This window comes from Pogona vitticeps, chromosome 2, assembly GCF_051106095.1.
Source record: "Pogona vitticeps strain Pit_001003342236 chromosome 2, PviZW2.1, whole genome shotgun sequence".
Classification (NCBI taxonomy): domain Eukaryota; kingdom Metazoa; phylum Chordata; class Lepidosauria; order Squamata; family Agamidae; genus Pogona; species Pogona vitticeps.
This window is the reverse complement of record NC_135784.1, coordinates 176,598,266-176,622,951: the sequence shown is the minus strand read 5'-3', so window position 1 is coordinate 176,622,951 and position 24,686 is coordinate 176,598,266. Positions and strand designations below refer to the sequence as shown.

The window sequence follows — 24,686 nt, the reverse complement described above, 5'->3', positions numbered from 1 at the left end:
ACTGCCACACACCTGCTACTACAGAGTTCTTCTTTTCTCTTCACTTGTTTTTAATCAAGTGAACCTTCTCAATTTTTCCTGAATACATGAACTCTATTTTCTCTATCAAAACACCGTGCAGCGTCACCGGAAAGATGTCATTTTTGTTCCCACAAAATGTCCACCAACTCTGTTTCCAAAGATATCCTCAGATGTCACAATATAATGTGGAAGACTGTTTTCTTGTTGCAAGATTGCAACTCCCACAATAACTTCACATTTGCCATGTTAGCTGAGGCTTGAGAGCTAATATTGAAACATCTGGAAGTTCCCTATGCACATCTCAATCATTTTTCTCTCTTCATTTCACACTGTATGTAACATCTGTACTTGATGTTCCAATATACTGTACAGGATTTCCGTCCACCATAACACAAACATTCCTACTGCACCTCATTGCTTTGAAAGTTAAAGTTCTCTCAAAGGGCTTCACTTTTTCATTTGACTCAGAAAAAAGTAACTTATTCTATGAGGGCTACTAATCTTCTTTAAATTTAGACTGATCATACATCCCTTCATCTGCAAAGAATCCTTCCCATCCCATTCACACCCATTTCCTCCATTACAGTTCCTTCAACTTTCACACCACCACTGACCATCTTCAGACCAGAGTAAGATATCTTTCTGTCATCAAAGATATGCTTCCTTTCAACCTCAAAATTATCTTTTCCTTTAAATGAATAACTGCACTTATGGCTCCTAAACAGACACATTTAACTTCCTTATACAACAGGCCTGACAGTTTAATGACTGCAACTACTTCTCTACCAACATTGTGAATTCAGTTCTCTTCTTTTTTACAAGAACATCAAAAATAAACAAAAAGCATACATACTCTTGACCTCAAAACTCCTTGATTTTTTTCCCCTCGGAACAGATTGATTGCTACCTCACATGCCCTCCGCCCATCCAGCACTTCTTTCCGTAGGAGAAGCCCCTCAGTTAATGTCATTCACCCCCTTTTCCCCCAGGGACAATTTTTAACTAAAGGAGTGCATTGAACCCAGCGGAAGGGATCCCTCAGAAAGCCTGGCCCCATGTGTCCCTTTTCCTGGGGAAGGGGAGGGTCCATGCCCTAGAGGCAAGTCACATTTGCCTTTTTCCCCATCTTATTCGTGGGCTTTAACTGTAACCCTTCCGGGCTCGCAATCTACACTGTACTGTAGTAGCAAAGCTTGCCTCTGCTTAACGCCGAGGCGGGCATCACAGGATGAGGAGCCGATCTTTGTTTTCTGCCACCCAGTAGGCCAGAGATGCGTCTCAGCAACATCTCCCCCCCCCCCATTTCTCTGACCCACGAGAGCCCCTTTCCCCCTCTCTGCTGCCACACCACCACGGGCGAAGTACCTGCTCCACCGTGGCCGGGTCCATGCTCTCGATGCGGGCCGCCGCCGTCTCGTACTCGTCCTCGCTGTTGTAGCCGGCGCCGGCCTCATCCTGCTCGGGGCTGTTGCCTCCCCCTCCGCCGGGCCCCGCCGCCCCGCCGAGCCCCAGGCCCCCGCCGGGCCCCCCCTGCCGCCGCCTCTTGCTATGGCCCGGGCCGGAGCAGCAGCCGCCCCCGACCCCGCCCCGCGCCTCGGCTACGCCGGGATCCAGCAGGCCGAGGCCGGGCCCGTCGCCGCCGGCTCCGACCCCGGGGTTGGGCGGCGGAGGGGACCCAGCGGTGGGGAGCCCCCAGCGGGGCGGCGGGGGAGGAGGCGAGGCCCGGGGACGGGCTCCGCCGCGGCCCGAGTGCGGGTCCCCGGGGCCGACCCCTCCTCCGACGCCTCCGCCGGGGCCTCGCGGGTGGGAGTCGGCGCCCGAGCAGCCTCGGGGGTCCGGGCCTCCCACGCCGCCGGGGCCCCCCGGTCCCCCAGGGCCTCCCCCTCGAGAGCCAGGCTGGTCCCGGTCCCCGTCCCCCGCGGCCGGGCAGGCTTTCTTCTTGGGCAGGATAGTCATGGCAAGAGCCGAGGGGGAGGCGAGGGGGGCGGGAAGGAAGAAAGCGGAGGGGTGTGTGTGTGAAACCAGGAAACCGGCGAAGGAGGGGAAGGGGAGGGGGGGAAAGGGGGCCCGCCGCCGGAGGGAGGCTAAGGAGTGACAGTTAACCGAAGGAATTGGGAGGGAGGGCTGGCTGGGAAAGTACCCGTATGCGGGCCAGGGACCGGCAACGGCAGCGAAGGAGTAGAAAGGGGGACCCGAGAGAGAGAGAGAGAGAGAGAGAGAGAAGCAGGCGAAGGGGACCCACTGCTGGGACGAAGAGGGCCGAGGAGCCGGCGGGTACCCGGATGAAGAGGGTTGAGAAACCAGCCGGGTACCCGGATTAGGAAAGCCGAGGAGGGGACCGCAGGCGAGGGCAAGTGAGGCGCCCTCGGGGACGCCTAGCACTTCTTTCAGAGAGGGTAAAAGGGGGAAGGCGGAGACAAGTGCCCGGATGACAGAATCAATCACAACGGCATCGCTTTCCCCGCCACAGCTCAGAAAAAGGGAGGCGGAAGAGCAGCTCCGTCGATCCCCCAGGAGGCGTCCGAGTGGAAAGCCGTTGTCCCCGGCAGCCCGGCGCCACCAGCTCTTTCCTCTTCTGCCACTTTCAGGCCTTTGCAAGGTGTCCTGACAGGCGCGTCTTCGACTCTGCGGCCCGTTTGCGGGCCCGGCCTAGTGTCAACATCAACACAGCCGGCCCCTGACCCCGGCAAGCTCGACTTCCGTTTCCACGCCTCCCTTACCAACAGGTGAGGCGGTGCCTAGCTAGACCGTAGTAACCGGAGCCTTCTCAATGACTGCGTGCACATGACTGCATGCTCACTGGCCGGGAGTGACGGAAGTGCTCTGCTGAGTGGCTCGCCTTGCTGTCAATTTAAGCGGCGGCGGCGCCTCTCATCTTTCCAATGTTCCGCTGCAAGTAGAACGAAAACAGCAGGCGGAACTATTAGCTCCGTGAGGGGTAGCTTATATTCCGATAGGACCGTGAAAAGTAGCTGCTGGTTCGTCATTCGCGGAGAGATATTTTCTGATTTCTGATTGGCTGTAAAGAGACTCTTCTTTGTAATTGGCTGTGAGTAATGCCAGGGTGCAAGCTGATAGGTTGGGATAAAATTTCCTGTGGCCGGATGGAATCTGGAGCCTTTCTAATTGGGCGGTCGTGCGCGCGTTTTTTACTGCGCTGAATTCTTAATCTTGGTATCAGAAGAGCGTTTAAGGCAGGTAACCTGTATCGCTCCCGTTAATATTTTTTATAGCGGAGAGCTGCGTTTTTAGTGTTATCTTAGCTGGTTTAAAACAGGGCCGATTATTAATTTCTATATTTACAAAGAATAATTTTGAGGCAAGTTTTTGGCTTTGTCTTACACCTCCCAGAATACTCCCATGTTTATTGAGGGGGGGGGCTCTGGGAATTGTAATCTAAAAAGTAAAGATGTACGCCCTGGATTATTTATTTAACTCAAGAGAGATTAATTATTAGCTTGCTTGGCCTTTTATTTAACTTCGGAGCCTCTCTGAGGACACAAAGGAAAGATCTTATGTAGTGTTTCCTGAACTTATGAATATGGCAGAGAAAAGAGCAGCCAATTATTAGTTATCATCATATTTGCAACTCCTATTGGAGCCCTCTCTCATAGTGCGGTTGACCAAGGGCTTCAGGGTAGGCATGGGGAGTGGGTGATTCTCCCGAGGTTGTAGGACTGCTGTTTCCAAGATGGCTGCCCACTAGCTCTGTTTTGGAAGTTGTAATGTAAAGTAAGTACTGTACGTAGCGGGGAGTGACAAGTAGACCTAAAGGTAGCCAATGGCGCTTCGGCCTCTTGGCTTTTCACATATACTGTAAATTGTTGCCCTTAGGTCACTTTCTCTTTGATCTCTCCCCCTTCTACAAGAAATAATTTAGTGTCTTTGTTCTCCTTCATTTACAATGGAGAGCTGGCCATAAGGTTGTCTCCTGTACTTGAGTAATTTGTTGGTTTGGACTACAACTCCCACAATCCCCTGCCCTTGGCCCACCTTCCCGCCCATTGCAAGGAAGTGGCGGTTTGGGGTGGTGCGCCATCACTCATTGAGCTATTCAGCAGTTTTGATTATTGTTCTGTTGGGTACTTGGAAAGTTGTTTTTAAAGGTAATTTGTTATGGATGTTGTAACCCTCCTTCCCCCAAAGTAATCTGTGTGAGTAAATGCTGCAAAGAGTGTTAGTTACTCATTACTTTCTGACTACTGTAAAACCCTCAGGACTGTGAAGTGATTGGCATAAAACTTGAAAATTCCTCTCGAAATCTTCTGAAAAGATAAAGTGCAAATGTTGCATTAAACAAGTTTCGTGTGTAGAAGGTTGCTTTGGTCAACAGACTTTTGCATTATTCTAACAATGCTTCTTGTATTAAAAAGAGAACAATTTTATACTGCTACAAGGCAATATACAACCCTAATTTGCTTCTCTATTTCCTTAATACAAAGTCTACTAACTACAGAATTTCTCTGTAACTTTGCTCTGCCTTTTCAAAAAAATTAGTTTGAGACCTAAGTGGGTTGCTATCTTGAATTTAGAGTTCAGACAGCAGCAAAATCAATACAGTGGTGCCCCGCATAGCGACTTTAATCCGTTCCAGGATTAACGTCGCTATCCGGATTCATCACTATGCGGGGGGGAACCCATAGGAACGCATTAAACTGTTTAATGCGCTCCTATTGGGGAAAAACTAACCGCTATGCGGGGAATCCTCCATCCGGCCGCCATTTTCGCTGCCCGGTAAGTGAGGGCAGGGCGTGAAAACGCTGCAGGCAGCCATTTTGTGGATGCGACGGCCATTTTGGAACCACCGATCAGCTGTTTAAAAAACATTGCAATGCGAAGATCGGTAAGCGAAACTCAATGCCAGGTAAAACATCGCAATGCGATCGCATCACTTGAAACAGTCTCCTTCCCTCTTCTGAAAGGAGACAGTGCCTTCTATCAGTGGAGTGACTACCACTGGATAAAAACCTCAGCACCCTTTTTTCATTTTCATGTGTTTTTTGTTTTGCCCATGGGTATAAAACAGATTTTTTTACCTCTAACCCATTTAGCTTTATTCCTACTTTATGATCTAAAATTCATACTTTATGATCCAGCAGGCAGATCCAGAGCAGCAGGAGCCGCCTTTTTCATTTCGAAGACCTCTCAACATGGCCGAGAAGAGGAAGTGTCACCAATATTCAATGGAATACCTAAAATTGGGATTCATTCCATCTCCTTCCAACGTACAGCTTCCGTTTTGTCTTCTTTGTGAGAAATCATTTTCAAATGAAATGATGAAGCCTTCCCAACTGAAAGACCATTTGGTAAAAATTCATTCGGATAAAGCTGACAAACCAGTATCGTTTTTCCAATCCTTAAAGGCCAAGTTTGAGGGTCGCAGCACGGTTAAGAAGTTATCTGGAAAATCGTCACTCAATGCCGACAAGGGGCTCATTTGTTCCTATGAATTATCTTTGTTGATAGCAAAACATGGCAAACCTCACAGTATCGGAGAAACACTGATTTTACCAGTAGTGAAAGAGATTTTTCCCATCATGTTGGGGCCAAGCTCAAGCACGGTCACGCAATCGATTCCTTTGAGCAGTGACACCGTATCAAAAAGGATTGATGAAATGGCTGCTGATGTGGAAGAAAGGCTTATTGACACCTTGAAAAGTACAGAATCTCCTTTTGTACACTGAAGTAAGGTGGCTTTCAAAAGAAAAGTTTCTGCAGCGATTCCACGAACTTTTTGACACAGCTGTCGAATTTCTTGAATCCATTGAACCAAGTCTAAGCAGTTCTCTTAAACTTCGACGTCTGGATATAGCTTATCTCGCTGATGTTTTTGACAAGCTGAATGAAGTGAACGTAAAGCTGCAAGGAGATAAAATCAATTTTATTAAGGCCAAAGGAGTAATCTGCTCATTTCTTTCCAAATTGGATCTCCTTGCAAGCAATATGAGTCGCCAGGAGCTGTATCATTTCCCAAGCCTTGGTAATGAACGTCAACTCCAAGCAGATGATGTGGACGTTTTTTGCTGCCACTTGAAGCAACTCAAAGAAGATATAGAAACCAGATTCTATGACCTCATAAATCTGAATGTGCCCACTTGGGTGCTAAATCCTTTCACAGCAGACTTTGCACAACTTCATCCCAAACTGCAAGAGCCACTGACAGATCTGAAATACGACTGCGAAGCCCAGTCACATTTTCAGAGTTACGGCTACGAAGCTTTTTGGGTGAAAATGAGGAGCAGTTACCCAATATTGTGGGAGGAAGTTAAGTTGCTTATTTTAGCCTTTCCTTCCACTTACTTAGTGGAGAGGGGCTTTAGCGCTGTCCAACAGATCCTTTCTAATTCAAGGGACATGTTGAAGATCACGGAACACGGCGATTTAAGAATGATATTAACAAAAATGGTTCCAGACATCGAGAAATTGGCATCAGCTCACCAAGCACAAGGCAGCCATTGATTTTTTTTTTTTGCTTTTTGTGTACATACATTTTCTTCATTAATAATTGCCTCAGCTCTTATTGTTGTATTTGCTTGCATTGGATTTCATGTTCCAGTTTGAGTTTTCAGCTTCGTTTTCGAATTCTTGTTGTGGTCTGTAAAACATTTTCTGTGTCTCTTTGTATTGTACTTTTTTAGCATGCAGTCCAATATTATATTTTGGTTTCTTGGTTTTATGGTTTCAAATTTTTTTGTAGTACCCTTTGCGTAAACTTTTTGTGTAAATATATATTTTTGTTGCTCTGATTTTTGTTGCTTTCCTTCTGTAAAAATTTTCTTTGTCTTTTTAACCCTTTTTACAGTGTGCGTGAATATATATTTTCCTCGAATCTTAATTTAGTTTCAGAGTTTTCGTCTTGAAATGTTTAGTTCCTTCATTGTGGTTTGTTTTTATGCCCTTTTTATATTTCTTCTTGCGTCTTAAAATTCACTTGTACCTAAATCATTAAATGTTACTGTTATTATTGGGTATTTCATTTTCTTTTTCAATTGAATTTTGTTTCCAGTGGTCATTGGATTTAAGTGTCTTGAATAAATAAATAAGATATCATTGCCGTGGGGAGAGGGGCAATGATAACTTCCTCAATGGTTCAAGGGGGCGTTTCTTTCAAAAAGGTTAAGAACCACTGCCCTAGAACACCCTGTCCCATGCTCTACTGTTACTGAGCTGCACAACCTCAAGAATATTTATTTAATGTTCCTGGATCTTGACATTTTCATAGTGATTGGTCAGATGGTTATGTTTCCTATGTTGAGACTCAGTAATATCAGTCTACAATTTTTCTCCCAAGCATATTTTGGAGTATCAGTGTCGTTCTTGACAAAGATGACTTTTTACAGTGGACCCTCTAATTACGGAATTAATCCGTATTGGAACGGTGGCTGTAGGTCAAAAAGTCTGTAGGTTGAGTCTCCATTGACCTACAATGCATTGAAAACCGATTAATGCCATAGCCAGCTTTTTTTTTTTTTTTTTTGGGGGGGGGGGGGGTCTGTAAGTCAATTCTCCGGCTGCAAGTCGAACCTAAATTTTGCAGCCAGAGAAGTCTGTAACTCAAAAAGTCTGTAAGTTGGGCCGTCTGTAAGTCGAGAGTCCACTGTACTTGGGCCCAGTGTTGCAGCTTATCCAAGCCATGATTTCACACCTTATTCAAGAAGAAAAGTGCTTGTGTAATAACAAACAAATGATTTTTAACTGATGTAGAACTGGGAGAGGCCCAAGGGCTTCACTAATTTGTTGCCTCCACTACAAAGGCATCCTGAAAACTGACACACAGAGACATATACACCCCAAAAAGAGCAGGGCATACAACATTTGTTTGAGCTGTCATCCAATTTTGTTTATTGGCACAAAACTACAGCAGCGTCCACCTCCTTTGCGCAGCTCCTGTCACTCCGGCACCTTCTCTCCCAGGGCCACTCAGTAAAGACGCCCCTTGACATTCATAGTCTTCTTCCCATCTTTATACACAACATTTTTTGAACAAATACATCCCTCCTCACTCCAGGTCAGTTTTGTTCTCCCCGTTTGTATGCAAAGAGGAACCTGAGTTGAAGTGACTTGACCAAGGTCACACGTAGCAAGTTAGCAAATAGCATCCAGAATTCAGAGGCTTCCTTCCCAGCCTTGTCTTTCTCCATCACTGAAGGCATGAGGAGGGTCTAAGCCTATCTAATGCATACATTTAACAAAACTGAGTGGTAATGCTTCTCTGAGAATGGGCTATTTCAGATTGCAAATGTTTTTTGTGCACATATTTAAATGCCCCCCTTTAAAAAAAACCTGCATGCAAGAAGTAAACAAGTCAGGGAGAAGAGTTCCACTTTGGCCCCTCCCTGGCCTTCTGCATTTCTACATGCAGGGAGCTGTGTGTTTTCCCTCCCATAGAGGAGCACTCAAACATGCACCACCATCACCACACCCCACCCGGACCATTAAAAAGCCTTTATGTCTTGACTGGAGTGCGGTGTTGCTAGGGATGCACAAGTGTTTGTACATTCATACATGCAAGAATTAAAGGCCTCCATTAAGGAAAGAGACGTCTTTTGCTCTTCTGTCTGTAACCATATGAGAATTTAGACTTGGGCAGCACAGGGGGAACTGAACAGTTCAGTTCCACAGTGCAACTGAAGTGTTCCAGTGTGGTCATTATATATTTAGCACAAGTGGGAGAACATACTACCCACCCAGTCACACACTTTTCTCCTGCAGGTGCCCCAGCTGGGAACAACAGAGCGTTCTAACTATCTCTTCCTCTACACTCTAGTAGCAATGGCTTTAATTGCTGCTCCCCTTCCTTCTTTTTCAGTTTGTTCAACAAAAGTCGGGAACATGTGGCCCTCTAGATGCTGTCAAGCTCCCTTCAGACCTTGGCAGCAAGACATTGATCAGACATAATGGAAGATGCATTCTGACAATATCTCTAAGGCTGTGCATTCCCTACCACTGCTATATACTCTTCCCTAGGAGTTAATCCCATGGAATTCAATGGGATTTGCATCTGAAAAGACGCCTGTAGGATCAACTATTTTCAAATTACAGGCAGTGCCTTCTCTGTTGCAAAGGCTGTGGGTTTTCCTCCCATTGGCAGACAGAAGCTGTGAAGAGCCAGTCTTGAATCTGTCATTGCTGTTCAAGGAAGAGTGCAGAAGGAAGGTTATGCTAGAGTTTGGGCACGTTCCTATTTGGATTACAGCTCCCATAATCCCCAGCCACCACGGCCATTAGCAGTAGTGACTAGGGGCATGTAAGAGCTTTCATACAAAAAGTTCCTTTCTCATTCTGTAAGGATAGAGTTCTTCCTTAACTCGGTTCTGTTTTAGGGCTTTCAGCAATGGCAATGAATGGGAGATTTCAAGATTTTTTTTAAAAAGGAGGATTTCAAATCCATAATCTGACAACACTGTTATACTGAGGCTGGATCTGTGTTATAATGAACAGCTTGGCATGTTGAGAAAGTTGGTGAAGTAAATAGCTATGTAGCCAATGAAAAATACATTTGTGCAAATGTTTTCATCCTGTGCCCACCTCATTCACCACCATGCAGAACTGCTGGGGAAAAAAGAATGGACGTAGGAAGGAGTAAATCAGGATTGCTATATTAGTCAAACAGCTTTTGTCCAGATCTGGCCTAAAAGCAGTGGTGGTGATCTGTTAAAGCATTCTTGACTAATTATCTGGAGGGCCTTCAGAATTACCAAAAATGAATAAGATATGTACAGTGTTCAATGTAGGTGACATATGAATTTTTGCACTTATATTTCAGACAGTAGCACGAAATTGACCTCTAAGTAGATTCACTACCTTAGCACACCTTCAGAACATTCCAATCTCATTATGCGAATTAATCTTTTGAACCCTCCTTGCAATGCACATGAATGACATTTCCCTGAATGTAATTAAATGACCATAATCCGTATGGTCTCTTCCAGCTCAGAGTTCTAAGATTATTATTATTACTACTGGGCCAGCAAAGACAGAGCTGGAAAAGAGTAAGAAACGAAATAAATTAATATTGGGCACAGTCCACTATGCAGCTCCCAAAGCCCAGATCACATGGCCAGTAATAAAGGATGGACTGACTGATAAGCCAAAAAATTAGCAGGGCCAAGGTTTCCTCACCCCTGGCCTAGGTAGCTCAACATCCTCTTTCCAACAAGGGACAGCTCGATGACTGTGGAATCTCACTAGCCAATCATAAAGCCAGCGCTCTTCTTTATTGTTTACTTCCATACACGGTTATACGGCCTCTCGGCACATAGGTCCCAATGAGTGATCATAGCTTATGCCTGTTTATGTACACTTACTGTTCTCCAAGATTTTGTTTAATCCTTTTTAAAAAGCCATCAAGGCTTGTGCCCATTGCTACATTTTATGGCAGGGAATACCATCAGTACTTTAAAAAGAACTAAAATGTTCTTTTTCGTGCTCTACACCCTTCGTGGAGTTTAGATGTCTGTTGTACAGGTACATGTTTTTCTCCCTGTCCTGCTGAGGAAAATGGGACCTTCATCGAGTTGGACTGCAGCAGCTGTCAGCCTTAAGTAGCTTGGCCAATGGTGAGAGGCAATGGCAGCTGTAGCCCAAGATCTGGGTTGCCATATATTCCTCATCTCGTATCACATCCCTCCTTTCATGCTACAGTCCTGCACATTCCTGAGGTTCAGCCTTCTTGCACACAAAAGAGCTCGCTTTTGAACAGACATATATGGGTTTTTTCACACACAAAAAAAAACCCCTCAATTTCTGCAGCCTATTTTGCAACAGGGAAGCTAATTTTTGTCATAGGAAAACTTACATTCTGTAGCTGTTAGAAAGGGGAGAGGGGAATCTCTCCTTAGCAGTTGTGATTTCACAGACTTTTTATCATCCTCATCTTGTAAAATGCTATCTTGTGTCTACTTGGATGTAAGATCTACTGACTCCCTCCCTAGTAAGTGTGAATACTCATCAGCACAATTCCCACCAGAGCTGAGGCTAGGAGAAAATACAGCAACCCAAATCCTCTTGCCAAGTTATGCCAGTGTAACACAAACAGCATCATTTTTAGAAGTTTAATTGCCTTAAGGTAAGAAATCACCGTAGACATTCCTGTTGCATAGTGAATTCTTTGAATCAGTGTGCAACAGGCAATGTCTACGGTGATTTCTTAACCTGGAGCAATTTGCCTCCAAAAGTTGCATCGCTCGCATAGCTTCGTAGGAGGATTTTGGCCGAGTGCCCTCTTAAGTTAAAATCTCAGCTCTGTGTTGTCTGCAGGCCTGCTCCAATTCCAGCCATTCTTCCAAGAGCCCCAACACCATCAAATACTGTGAGGTGTAATTCTTAATTAGCATATATTGGATTGTTCTGCCTGTTGCTACATTTTTCAGTCCCCCAGTTTTACAGCTGAACAGATGCCCTTCATTTAGATAAGGCTTGATTTGTGGGGGATCCAAGAATTTCACATAGGATTGTGCCCCAAACATGGAACATTTACTTATTTCAACTACAGCCTCCAGAATCCTCCAACCCTGTAGATTCTGGGAGTTGTAGTAACATTAAGTTCTGAATTTGTGCCTCAGCCATTTGATCAACACTTGGAGCAAATCCTGCTGCCATTACTTTTTATCTCCCTTGTATTTCTAAAAAAGCACAAAGAAGACTGTAGGAGCTGCTTCAGTAGTTCAACAGGGAGTGCAATGTTATGTGATTTTTTTAGTTAAAAAAGCAGCTGATGCTATATTCTGTATATTTCCCTACTTCAGCCACCACCAGCGCTAATACTGGTAGGCTGCAGTAGATTCTGCAGTGGCTCTTGAAGGCATTCACTTCTGGCAATTTATGGCTTCATAGCACACAGCTTGCCTCTACCAGTCCCATCATTTAGCACAATGCATGACAGAGAGAGCCCTATTATTAGATAAACATACAGGCAGCCCCACTGGAAGGCTGGTGCTGCACAGCAGAGAGAAGACAGAGCTGTGTGAGCCACTGGGCCTGCCTGCCTCCCTCAAAGTTATCCATCGTCCTCAGCGTGGGGGAAGTTGTCCCATTGCCAGTGGTGAAGTAGGAGTCAGCAGTAAGTCTGATTATGGAAATGGGGAAAACAGTGTCTTCTCATTTGCTTCAGGCAGCAAAATGTCTTGCACTGCTCTTGGTGGCAACTGGCTGTCCATCCCACCCTGGGGAATATGGAAGCAAGAGAAGGCAACCAGACCTCCTTAGAGCAGGGTAGAGGAGCATATGGCTGTCCAGATGTGGTCAGGCTGCCAGTTCCCTCAGCCCTAGCAATCCTAGCTGGTGGCAAAGGCTGATGGAAGTTCTGGCCCACTTACATCAAGACCCAGACCGCACAAGTTTCCCATCCCTGTCCTGGATTACACAGGATGTACACAATGAGGCAGGAGGGAGAAAAAAAGCTTGTGTGTCATGGAGCCATGGCTCAGGGGGACTCCTTTACCCTCAGGGAATGCTAGACATGACCCAAACCAAGTCTAGGATTCCCACAACTTCCCTAAAGAATTTTCATACTTTCATAATGAAAGTATGAAACCTGAAGAGTTTATAGCCGTGGCCATTTGGGGTGGGATCCACTGGGTGCCAGTCTTCCAAACATGAAGACATAGCAACGAAGGTACAAAAATCGCCTGTTGGACTCCTGCTGGTTAAGGTTGACAAATAAATGGGCAACAGTTGAACCTACGGTAGAGCCCTGAATATCTTATTACTTACTGAGCAGCTGAGGAGTTTGGCCAGGAAGGAAGAGCAACAGCTCCCAGAGAAAACAGTTTTTATCTTTCCCACCCTCCGCCCCATACGGAAGCAAGACAATGATTGCTCTTGGCATAAACTGGAATGTGGAGTTGTTGTTAGTTTCAGGAAGCGGGAGGAATCTGATTTCGCCTTCAGGGACTTTGAAGAAGTCAGACTTTTTGAAGAGATCTTCAGGAGACAGGAAACGGGTACCCCTGACTGCAAACTTCTCTGCATTATCGTTTTCAAGTGTTGTAGTAGCAGAGTAGAGTGGAGAGGTCAGTAAAACGTGGGTTACTTTTATAATAATTCCACATCAAAGAGTGATGGCCCAGGAGTGAGCCCTATAGTCTTATTTAAAATAATTACAGAAGGAAAACTGTAGCAAACAGCCCAAACGATTATATCCTCAAATCTACAGTCCATTCTGCTTTGGGGCAGAATTTTCTTTCTCCGTTCTGCAAGCAGTTTTGAAGCCAGTCAGAGGAGTAACAATTCAAACTCTACACAAACTGACGTGGAAAAATATTCTGCACAGTTTAGTTCGGCTTGTTTCTAGTTCAGTGTGCATAGTACTGATATGATTGGGGGCCCAAGCATGTAGTTGTGGTAACTCTAGGATAAAATTATTTCCCTTTTTTTGTGTGGTACAGAAGTACAAAATGGAATGATTTTTTCAGCTAAAATATATTTCTAGCAGTTCTTGTTTTTTCCTTGCATCTTGGCTGCCTTTGCAACTGCTCTTAAACTCTTTTCAGGAGATACCTTCATCTCCTCCCGTGCTCCTGATTTGTTTATCATTTTGTTCAAAGTGCATTAGTTTAGTAATCAGCACTGAAGTGTGCTGAAGTAATTTATGGGTATTTAACCATCAAATAGATGGAGCTATTGCTTTATTTAATTGTTGTAAGGAAAACTTTGGTTTAAAAAGTGCAAATCCAGGGTGTCAAACTGGACTAAGGGGAAGGATAGATCACGTATGTCCTATATTTGAGTGTGGATCTCGTTCAAGCACACGCTTTCACTCAAAATATGGAAAAGTAACTGGCCATGTTAGCTAGGGAAAGAATTCCAAAAAGTCCAAAACTAACTTTTCCAAGCTCTATAATCTCACAACTCCTGTGCCAGAGATGAAGACTCATACTGAAAGAATGTTATCCCAGTGTATGTTGCCCTGTGCTTATTCCTGAGTATGCTGCTACTATCTCACTCCCAAAAAGGAAGTGAACATCCTTGCAGACCTCCATTTTAACCCAACAGCAACCTGGTGCCTTCCAGGGTATCTTGGACTATAGTGCCATCATCCTCAACCAGCATGGGCAATTGCCAATAATTATTGAAAGAGTAGTCCAAGTGCATGAGGTGGTGTTCCTATCCACCTGACCTACGTCGGTGACCTACGTCGGGGATGAAGCAACTGTGATACTCCAGACATTACTGAACTACAACTCCCATCATGCCTCACTACTGGCCACACTGGCTACAACTGGGGAGTTAAAGTGGAACAACATCTGCAGAGACTCAATTCACAGATGACGGCCAGCTCCCTCTCTTATGCAAACAAGCCCTGTTTACTTCTCCCTGATAGTCAGGAGAAGGAATCCACATTTGCTAAAAAGTGAGAGAGCTGAAGACGAAGAGCGACAGCAGATTGAAACAAAAAAGGCCCATCCTGTCAAGAGAAGCACCTTTTTCAGGATGCCGAGAGCCAGCCAATTTGATGCATGCTTCAGGACTTGTGTGGCCCACCTGATACCTAGAACGGCATCCATTATTGCTCCAAAGTTCTTTGCCTGCTTTCTGCCATGTTCAAGTCCCTTCTCAGGTGACAATGAAAGGTGTATATGTTACTGTCAAGAGTCAGTCTCTTTCTCACTCACTATTTGTAATAACCAGGAAAATATGGTCCAGAAGAGGAAAAAGAAAAGGAAGAGGAGGAGAACAGCACCGGCTGCCTCCTGCTCCGAAGGTTTTGGTTGAGTTCTTCACAGCGTTATTCTCTTCAGTCCGGCTGGGTGGCTGAAAATGGGGAAGGCGGCAGCTACTCATGCTTCTGGTGCTCTGTAGCTCTGGACTCAGGATACCGCCCATGGAGGCATCCTGCTCATGCACAGTCTTGAGGCGACGCAGTGGGGGCGCGGGGTGTGTGGGTGTGGCCCGGGCAGGAAGGGCTGGCCTGATGCATGTGGTTCCCACGAGGTGTTGCGTTTGGGTGCTATAGACTGTTTTTAAAGTGCAGTTTCCTAGAGACCGAACAGGTCGTGGGATGGAGGGAAAGAAAGAAAGGCTGAGGGAGAGGGTGGGAGAGGAAAGAGAGGCGTACAGGTGCCATTCCTCCTAGTAATGTCTTGTCTCAGCCCAAAGAGGCAAAAGACTGAAAAACTGTTGGAAGCTTAGCCGATTTGATCCTTTTTCTCCCTTTCTCCATAGGCTACCTTGGCCTTAGCTGGAATACAGTTAGAGTCCCTTATTCTAAGCATTGGACAATACTTCCCCAAACACTCAGCAATATTTCCTTGACTGGAATCTCCATGATCTCAAAGAGCCTTATTTCTTAGCCATTTCCTTTCTGCCAGCAAATGTAGTCTACAACAGATGGTTTAGTCTCCTTGCCTCACTAATGTAATCCCACTGTTAGACTCTCCCCCCTTTTCAAAAGCTAGAACCCCAAAACACCAATCTATGTTGCCTGGCTGCTCCAAACCCTGTATCAGTCACAGAGTTAAAGAACAAAACCACATGAGTCCTAGCTCACCCCAGACGTTTACCCACTTCCCAACACAGGGGGCAGTAGGTTTGGTATGTTGAAAAGAGTCCCCATCCTGTTTTGAATATGTTGCTTCTTGGGATCCAGTATTTCCCTGCATCACACTCAGCCCCCCTGTGGTTGCATAGCATCAGGGACCCACCTCCCCTACTATATGGCTTTGGTTGCAATGGGGGAGGGCAGGGGGCAGGAACTGAACAGGGTTGGAAGCTCTAGTTCACCAGTGGCCCCTTTTGGTGGCTACCGATATCACCTCTGAAAGGAAAAAAAGACAGTGTGGCACCCCATGGATCTCTTCCCATTGCAGCGGGGTGGAGGCTTGTGCAGAAGAGCCCATCCCCAGCTCATTACCAGGACCCAGAGGGCCATGGGTGACTCTGGGTAGAGGAAGGGGGAAGGACAAGTGCCCCAACCTACCCCCAGTCTCCTCTTACAATGAGGAGATCTTGACAGTCTCATGAAGTATGTATGGGCTGGAATTACGTAGGGGTCCACCAGTGCCACCTCCAGGCGAGGGGGGCTGGCTCTCATCCGGTGTGTTGGCTGGAGGGGTGGGGATGCAGATGATGGCTGCAGTGAAGTCTGGGTTATCACAGTTCAGCTTCAAGTTGTCATGGGTCTTGGCATTCAGGTTGGAGCGGCTGGGAAGATACAGGGAGACAAGGAAGACAGTGAAAATTTCTTCTATATCAGGGCTTAATCCTTCTGGGCTCCCTCAGTCAAAACAAATTTTCCATGCATAGACCTAATCCTGAAACATCTGATATAACCGCAAGAGGATGCCTCTCATAATATATAGGGAACATTTCTCACCTGATGGAGTGAAAGGCAGCAATTCCCCATATAGCCGGAACTAGAAAAGGCAGATACTGTAGTGTGATTATGTGATTTCCCAGGATGGCTGAAAACCAACTTCTATTTATTTTGAAATGAGTAAGTTTTACTTCTATTATTCATTCCCCATCCCAGTTCTTTAGCATAGAGCCTGACAGTGCTTAGTGCCCATGAGTAAATACTTGTTAGCATATTCAACAAGGCACATTTAATGGCGATGATATATGGTATACTATATTACCTAAAGAGCTGGGGAGTTCCCATGGTATTTTGTTTTGTTCTGGAAGCATAGGAACAACTAGACACCAATGTACATTCAATGTTGTCTTCACTAAACAACTTAGGGTAAAAGAAAAAAAAATCAAAAGCCACTGTACAGTATAAATAAACAAACAGCTAAGAGAAACATAAGACCCCAGAGTCACCAGTACGAAGCAGACCAGTTACTCCCAGACAGTTCTAGATGGACCGTAAAGGAACCTATATTCAATCACGAAAAAGGAGGAGGTATTATTTAAATCTGCCTCTCAAAAAGACAAGTCCTCCATACTGTAAGTTGTTACTCTGAAAACTGCCTCTCCACGAGATGCTGGTGAGCTGCTCAAAGTTTTACTTAGAGAAATGTATCCCATATGCTGACCAGGAGGGAGGACAAATCACAAAGCTTTCCCCCACAGTGATTGCTGTTATACATTGTTTACTTGGGTAAATAGCATAAGACCCCAGGTTTTCAGTAGATGGCAAGATCAAGAAGCAGAAAGGCAGCATTGATGAATAATATCTGTAATTAAAAAGATTGCCAGACAGAAAGAAAAGAAGAGTTTCCATCATTCGTTTTTATGGAGGAAACAACATGGGAATCATACATTGTAACTACATGGTGGCTAGACACCTACACCATAGAATTCTGTGACTTCTCCATGTCAGGAAGGGCTATGCCCCAGGAGACCGTAGGCTAGAATAAGGGTCAACAACTGGAGTTCCCTGGGCCAGGTTCGGCCTCTTGAGCATTTCCAACTAAAAGATGAAAGTGGCATGCCTGAAAGCAGCATTTGCAACAAGAAAATGTATTGCAGTCATTTTAGTCTGTGGAGGTTAAGCGCAATACTGGTTTCAAGTATGTTGGGGTCCCCAGCAAAGTGCCATCTGTGTGGCTTTCCCCTGTGTTGGTAATGCTTTGGCTATAGGCTTATTTTGGTATTTTCTATTTCCCACAGTGTCCTGGAGTGGAGCTACATCAAGCATCTGAGGGGATTGTGGAAACCATGAAGGGTAACTGGTCCTGCCACCTAGTGTGGAAAGACCAGGAGGCCCTGAGCCCTACCATCTGCCTGAGTGCCAAGTCTCCTTACTGCTCTTCTCCAGTTTGTTTGGCGCTACATCCTTGGCACCAAACAAACGGGAGAAGCATGGGACCTCCTGCAGGGGGCAGCAGATTCCATGCTTCAGCAAAGCGGCTGCAATATCCTAAACCCCATGCCCCAGAGGAGTGACTAATGCAGGAAACAGTTTAATTCAACAGTAATATAGCCCTGCAACATAACATTGACTGATTATTTTCCTACACATTGAATGTGTCAAATTTAGCCGGCTGCCTTTCTGCGCGCCTCACCATCACTGCCTCTTCCGCACAGCTCCTTCCATCCTTCAGTCATGTCTCCTTTCCTCTTCCATCCCTCTTTTCTTCAGGTCTCCCTCCCTCATCTGCCCCTCTTCCTTTCATTCCCACCCCACTGACCCCTCTGTTGCTCAGCAAGTCGGTCTCCAGTGCCCTCTGTCTGCTTTCCAGAGCACCCTTGAAGCCCTCTTGCAACCGACTGAATGGCTCTTTGTATCTTTGAGCCCCCCCCCCCGCGAGGTTCTCCCCCTTAGCGGCTGAGTTCTAACTTTCTTTGCCAGAGCAACGCTCTTTCCCCAACCCTCTGTGATCAAGCCTTCATGCCACAGTGGTGAGAATAGACACCCAGTGGCATCAGAGCAACCCAATCAATTATTTGCAGGGAGATGGCATGGTCTGCAGAGCTTCCAGCAATCAATCTGTAGCCAATTAGGTTATTATTTTCATGTGGCAAATTGTTCCTCTGCTGAGGGCCCCTACTGAACTGGGACAAATCAGTTACAGAGCAGGGCCGGCCCTACCATTGGAAGGAGCAGTCTCCCATCTTAGGAAAGTGATCTTGAGCGCAGTGAATATCTAGCAAATCCTTAGTGACCTACTCTGTTGTTATTATAACTCTATCAAAAGAGTTTGAAAAGTTAATTTTTAAAAAGTAATCAGCTACTGTTATAAGGTCAATGTCCCCCAAGCCAGTTACTATTACAATTTCAGTTTTGAAAAGTAACTTACTTCCTCCTTTCTGAAAAATTAACTAAAATAGTTTTTTTTAAAGTTAATTTTTAGTTAATTTCTCTAAAATTAACTGAAATAGGTTCTCTTCCATAGGTAACTTGAAGGACAGCATCAGAATAATACAGTCCTTACTTGGCTGTCAGTTACAGATTTTTATAAAAACTTATAGTTGGAAAAATAAAACATTCCTACGCAGAACATTTTCTAACAAGGAAAATGTAAAAAGCATGTAATAGGCATTGAAAATATATTGTGCTGTCTGAATATAACATCAGTAAGTTACGTCATCTAGCCTCAGAACTCAAATGGAGGGGGCTACTACATAACCTGCGTGGCCTAGGAGATCTCTGGTTCAGCCAGATAGAGATTAGACCCATGGGGAAAGCTGTCCCACAACAGATTGTTTTGACTATGTATAATATCAAGAGATATATAAACAGAGATTTCTACAATGTTTATGGAACATCTCAAAGGATACATGAACCTTGTTTTCGCAAACAAGGGGGAGAATCTCTGCTTGGAGTGGGTGAGAATTATGTAATGTTACTTATTTATTGTAACTTAACATTTTGCCATGCTCAGCTTTGTTTTCACAAATAATGTGTATTGGAATAGAGACTTTTAAGTGACTTGTATAAAAGTTTACATATTTTATTCTCTTTGCTAAGGAAATAGTCTTAATATTGTATCTTTTGCATTACTAAACTTAAGTTCTATGGCATTTGAATAGAAGATCATACTTTCAATAAATCCTACTTTTTATATATTAAAAATGCTATCTACATACAGTACATGAAATATGCTGCTAATACAAATATGTTGTATTAGAGGACTGTGAATTTTGCAATACTCATTTAGTTTTATATACTCAAATATATTTTACATTTTTAGTTCCTATTTACACAGTTACTTGCTTGCTAGATAAATCTTTTTAAAAAGAAAAAGATTTCTTTTTGAATTTCTAAGTCAAAATTCTGAAGGGTATCCAGGAAGGACGAATTGAATGAATACAAAACAAGGTATAAGATCTTCTGTGACCACAATTAAGTTCCTTGTCAGATGTGTATAAAACACAAATCTATACGTTTCTCATAGGGAGTCTGGAAAAAACATGAGCCTTGTGAAGGCACTCGGATGTTCTCCGGGGAATCTGACACTACCAAATGTCTTCTCCTCCTGTCCACCTCATTGTGGCCTTACTAGTACCCACAACAGAGCACAAAACAGCAGGGATGAAGTAACGTGCAAATGAGCATTTGAACCATCTGCTACTCCTGCTCTGCTCTGTAACTACATCATGAAAATTAACAGTTGTTCCACAAAAGGAATGAAAAACTTAGAATCTTAATGTAAGTTTACAGCTATACTTTTGATTATTGGTGTTTTTTTTTAAAAAAACAACAACAACACAAAACTATCAGTAATTAACTAGCGATTCCCAAACTGCCAGGATGGAAGGGAATTGCTTCTGAGATGTTAAGCTTTGTGTGCCAGCATAATATAACTGGGCTTGGGTGCCATGCACCCAGTCTGGTAGGAGTGGGGTGGCATTTAATGTTTTGCCTAAGGCCACAGAACATCTTGGCCTCACTCTTTAATGGACTTGTAAGTTCATCCAATTCAAAAGCCCAGAATTCTTCAGACTTAAGGAAAAAAAATCTCCCCAATGAATGCTTATCTCACCGCTCTCGCTTGCTCTGCTGCCCACCCATTCTTGCAGTCGGGAAACCCTTCCCCGGTATCAGTCCTATGCCTGTTGTGCTGCAATTGGGTCCTCTTATCCTTCCCCAAGGGATGCTGCTCAGCAGTCAGTCTTTCTGCCTCTTTATGACATCTCTTTCGGATGTTTGAAACAGCTTTCATGGTTTCACCCCCTAATCATTTTTTCTCTGAACTGGTCATGTCTGGCTCCTTAGGCTTTTCCTCATGCATCATTCATTTAAAAATCCTCTGCCAGCTCAGTTCTCCTCTGAATCATTAAAAAAAAAAAACCACAGGAAATCATGTATTTAAACCCACACGATGGGGGTGCTTATTCCCCCCCCCCCGTCTCCAAACTTTTGGCAAAAGCAGCGCTTGTCTCCTGCAACAGGAATCCACTGCTGACTCATTCCAATCATAATTCACTATAAGACTTAAGCATCTGTTCCTCAGAACGGGAGGTGGGACTCGCCAAGAAGAGGGATGCTCGTCTGTGGGGAGGCCCTCCAGCCCTCCCTCTAAGCCACTGAGAGCCTGTGGCTCTACTCTGTTATGGGTTGCAGCCAGAAAGACAAGCATCCAGTGATCACCTGTGTAGAATCTGGCACAGGTTGAGGGAACAAATCCCAGAAAATTATGGGTGGGCAAGCTCCCTAGGAGTCTCATAGGGGTAAAGCAGCTCCTCCAAGAGAGTCTGGAAGTGATAGGAAGGCCACTTTTAAGATTGCGGGGAGGAACCAATAATGTCTAAACAAACTGTGTGGGAGGCCATGCTTTGTTTTACAGGACAATCACATTTCTTCCGAAGAGCCATTTTGCTGGTTGAAGTGTGTGTGTGGGGGGGGGGGGAACAACTCCAAAAACATTTGATCTCTGAAGACCACAAAAGAATCTTGCAGAGGACACATGGACCACAGACTGCATTTTTTCTACTCCTTCACCACAAGCATCGTTTTGCCCTTGGGTGCTTTTTTACAAACTGTAAATAGAAGTTGGACAACAAGGCGCAGGGAGGGTATGGTGTCCTGTCTTCTGCATTGCACTCAGGATCAAAATCACTCCTCTTTCTATGCTCCGTTTAGAGCAGAACACACTGAGAGGCAGAAATGCTAACTCCACTTGTTTGAGCATACTCTTGTCAACAGTAAAGGTGAGTGTGGGGATACTTTGGACTTCTAAGGGTTTGGGACTTCAACTCTTTGGAACCCCCATCAGCAGACAACAACAACTTAGGTTCATGCAAAAGGTTCACAATCATGTGCTGCAAACGTTGCCACATTTGAGAACTCTGTCCATAACAGGTAGAAAACCTTGCCCATTAGTGTGTAGGTGAAAGCAGATTTGGGGACAGAAAAAAATCTGCCTTATATAAGGGGAAATGGTTTGTCATTCTAGACCAGTAAGGTTTACTGACCAGTACATGTTCACCAGCAGAGGGCTTTGCCATCACCTGCAACCTGACCTCTCTAAGTCAGGGATGGGCAACTTGCAGCCGGCCACAACGGGTTTTGCAGCCCCCAGCTGCAACACAAATGTGTGTGGCTGAATTTTAGTAGCAAACCACGCTGCCAAAATTACAGATAAAAATCCCAATCCAGCAAAGCAAAGTTATGTATACACTATAATACATGGGGCTTTATTGTTCGTCATATCCAGTATGAAGAATGGCCAGTCTACATTAAACTTTTACAGCCATTTCAGTTATTAGATACGCCTGGAATGTCAAGACTGAGACCCACATTCAAATCAACTCAGCCATGAAACCCTTTGGGTGACCTGGGGTCAACCATTCTCTCTCTCACACACACACACATCCCTCCCCTCCTTTGCCCCTGCCATGCCTTCCAAGTCTGTATCCACCGACATTTCACAGACTAAAATCAGGACATTTCTTCTGTAGTTATATAACATCCTTATTCCCACACCAAGGATCACTACCTGAACTGGCTCCTGGTTACACGACTACAGCTTGCAGAAAGCTCATCTCTGTTCACTGTTACATTTTCAACAACTGTGTCAAAAGCCAGTCCTACTATTGCAGGACTTAAAGGTGAGTTTTGTTAACAGAAGGGCCATACATTTCCTTTTTAAAATTAAGCCTGAGGATATTTATTTATTTATTTTATAACAGAACAAATATAGTCTAGGGTTAAAAATAACTTCTCCTGTCTCTGAAAAGACTGTAGACTAAGCCCCTGTCCCTTGATGGTACTAAATAAAGTTAAAAACAGCACTGGTGCATTTATTACTCACGAGCAGTATTTTTAAAAGGTGTCTCTAACATTTGCCCCAGAAAAACACTTTCAGATAAAATCGACAAATGCTTTTGCTAGGAACCACCACCACCTGAAAATGGGGAAATGGTTTTGGTAAATAGGGATAGCTACACAGTGCGGTGTAGGGATAGAGTGATAGACTAGGACTCAGGAGGCTTTAGGTTTGAATCCCCTGCTCAGCCATGGCAACTCACTGGGGGAGTAGAACTAGAAAAACCACTCCTTAAATATATCACTTCCTTTGAAGACCCTATTAGGGTTGCTATAGATCGGTTCTGACTTTGATGGCACCTAATTAAGTAACAAAATAGGGATGCTTGGGCTCTATCAGGCCCTGAACTTGAAAACATAACATTTTTGGACTATAATTCCTGGAATCCCAATTTGGGGGGTTGTAGCCCCAAAAGTAATGCCTAGATTGGCCTTTTAGGCCAGATGGGCGGGGTATAAATCAAATCAAATAAAAATAAAATAAAATTTGGTTTCGCCAGGCCTAGAATTGCGATGGGTCCAGAAGCTGCACAGTATTTTGCTTGAGAGCCAAGCACAATGGAAAGAAGGATCAATTGGGAATGACAAGTGAGACTGGAAAATGTGAAAAAGGGGAGGTCCAAGCAGAGAGTTGCTACCAGCGAGTATTGTTGGGGGGGGGTCGAGAGTCATTATAATCCAGCAGCAAAGAACCTTACTGAACCTTGGTCTGCCTGCTGCCACCTCATGGGAAAGGGCAGGCCCAAGTCCTGACATAACAAGTGTCTCTCACATCTTTCTCTAGGACTGCCGACCGTTCTTTGTAAGAAACTGTGGAGCAGGGGGCTTCTTTGCTGTAAATGGACCCAACCGTTATAAAGGAGAAATGTTTGTGTTTACGTATCAAATTCTCCACCATGGATTCACCAATGGAAATTTGTTCTGAGAAGCAAAGCCACAAAAGCCAGCTAGTGAATCCAGGGAAGAAAGGCCACCCTACTCACTGGAAACAACACACAACCTCTTTCTCTCTCTCTCTGCTGCAGATGCACAATGGAATTGGACAAATCCTCTTGTTTGTTTTCTCAGGCTTCCATCTCTGTGAAAGGACAGGACAGGACACAGATACTCGGGCCAGTCCTACTGTTGGGCATGGTGAGGCAGTTCCTCAGGCAGCTGGATTCAGAGTCATTGAAAGGGCAGCAATTTCTTAGTTATTTAATTGCCCAGTAGTATATATTTAATGTTATGGGATTTTCTGTCTCCTGTGCCATAATGACATGACTGGCCCCGATTATTGTATACTTTGCCTTTGGGAGCAGAGGGCGCCACGTGTTGCTCTGCTTCCTGCAGCAAAATATCTTGAGCTGTTCTGACTTGCCTGCTTTCCCTGCCATTATGTCCCTTCTGGAGCTGATGTGCCCATTTCCCAACAAGCCTTAAAAGCCTTGCATTTTGCCTTCTCCAGACTATTGTCCAGACTGACCATCGTACTATTTTAAATATACTATATTTTTTAAATTCCTGAAAACTAAATTAAACTTTCTAGAACTTAGTGTCCACCACCTGGTTCTTGCAGCACAGACTCACATCCTGTGGAAGAGGCACGGGCAAATCTTATTCTCTTCTCTAAGATACGAACCACCCCAACCGAAGGGACCTCCCCCTTTCCAACAGCAGGGCAGAAGAGGAAGCAAACAAGGCACTCACCTCTGGGGGGCAGCACTTTTCTGACTGTTGAGGGTGTCCAGCTCCTGAGCGCTGGCCCGGCTCATCGTCATGGTGGAGTTGGTCAGGCGGGTGGTGCGGCGCTTGGCCCGGCGGGGGCAGCAGGACGTGCTCAGGCCGCTCTTGCTCCCTTGCTGGGAGGAAAGAGAGGTGCTGCGGCTGGTGCGGTAGCCCAGAGGCTCCGTCAGGCAGAACTCGCTGTACGAGTGTTCATCGGCAAACTCGTGACTCTTCATGTGGGTGAAAGAAGATGAGGCAGGGAGAAAGAGAAACAGTATTTGTGTGAATATACCCTTCCTTCCAT

The 24,686-nt window shown here is 44.9% G+C and overlaps 2 protein-coding genes and 1 non-coding gene across 6 annotated transcripts in view; 1 reads left to right on the top strand and 2 right to left on the bottom strand.

Annotated features, from left to right (window-relative positions):
* The window catches only part of OTUD5 (OTU deubiquitinase 5), a 57,779-nt gene extending 54,914 nt beyond the window's left edge, over window positions 1-2,865 (bottom strand). For 2 of the 3 annotated variants that reach the window (XM_020797657.3, XM_020797655.3), the window contains exon 1: window positions 1,387-2,669. In XM_020797657.3, the coding sequence (XP_020653316.2) occupies window positions 1,387-1,977 (591 nt within the window). In that variant the 5' untranslated portion in view covers window positions 1,978-2,669. Of the gene's footprint in view, window positions 1-1,386 lie in introns of all 3 variants that reach the window. The other variant, XM_020797654.3, reaches the window with a different exon arrangement.
* On the top strand, window positions 2,866-6,992 carry LOC110081202 (uncharacterized). Its single transcript, XR_013542271.1, has 2 exons — window positions 2,866-3,219; window positions 5,118-6,992. It is a non-coding gene; the product is annotated as an uncharacterized LOC110081202 (transcript).
* Window positions 6,993-7,835: 843 nt separating this feature from the next.
* The window catches only part of KCND1 (potassium voltage-gated channel subfamily D member 1), a 72,550-nt gene continuing 55,699 nt past the window's right edge, over window positions 7,836-24,686 (bottom strand). For both annotated transcript variants that reach the window (XM_072991354.2, XM_072991355.2), the window contains exons 6-8: window positions 24,365-24,612; window positions 15,941-16,164; window positions 7,836-14,999 (exon numbers count right to left, since the gene is read on the bottom strand). In XM_072991354.2, the coding sequence (XP_072847455.1) occupies window positions 15,954-16,164; window positions 24,365-24,612 (459 nt within the window). In that variant the 3' untranslated portion in view covers window positions 7,836-14,999; window positions 15,941-15,953. The remainder of the gene's footprint in view (window positions 15,000-15,940; window positions 16,165-24,364; window positions 24,613-24,686) is intronic.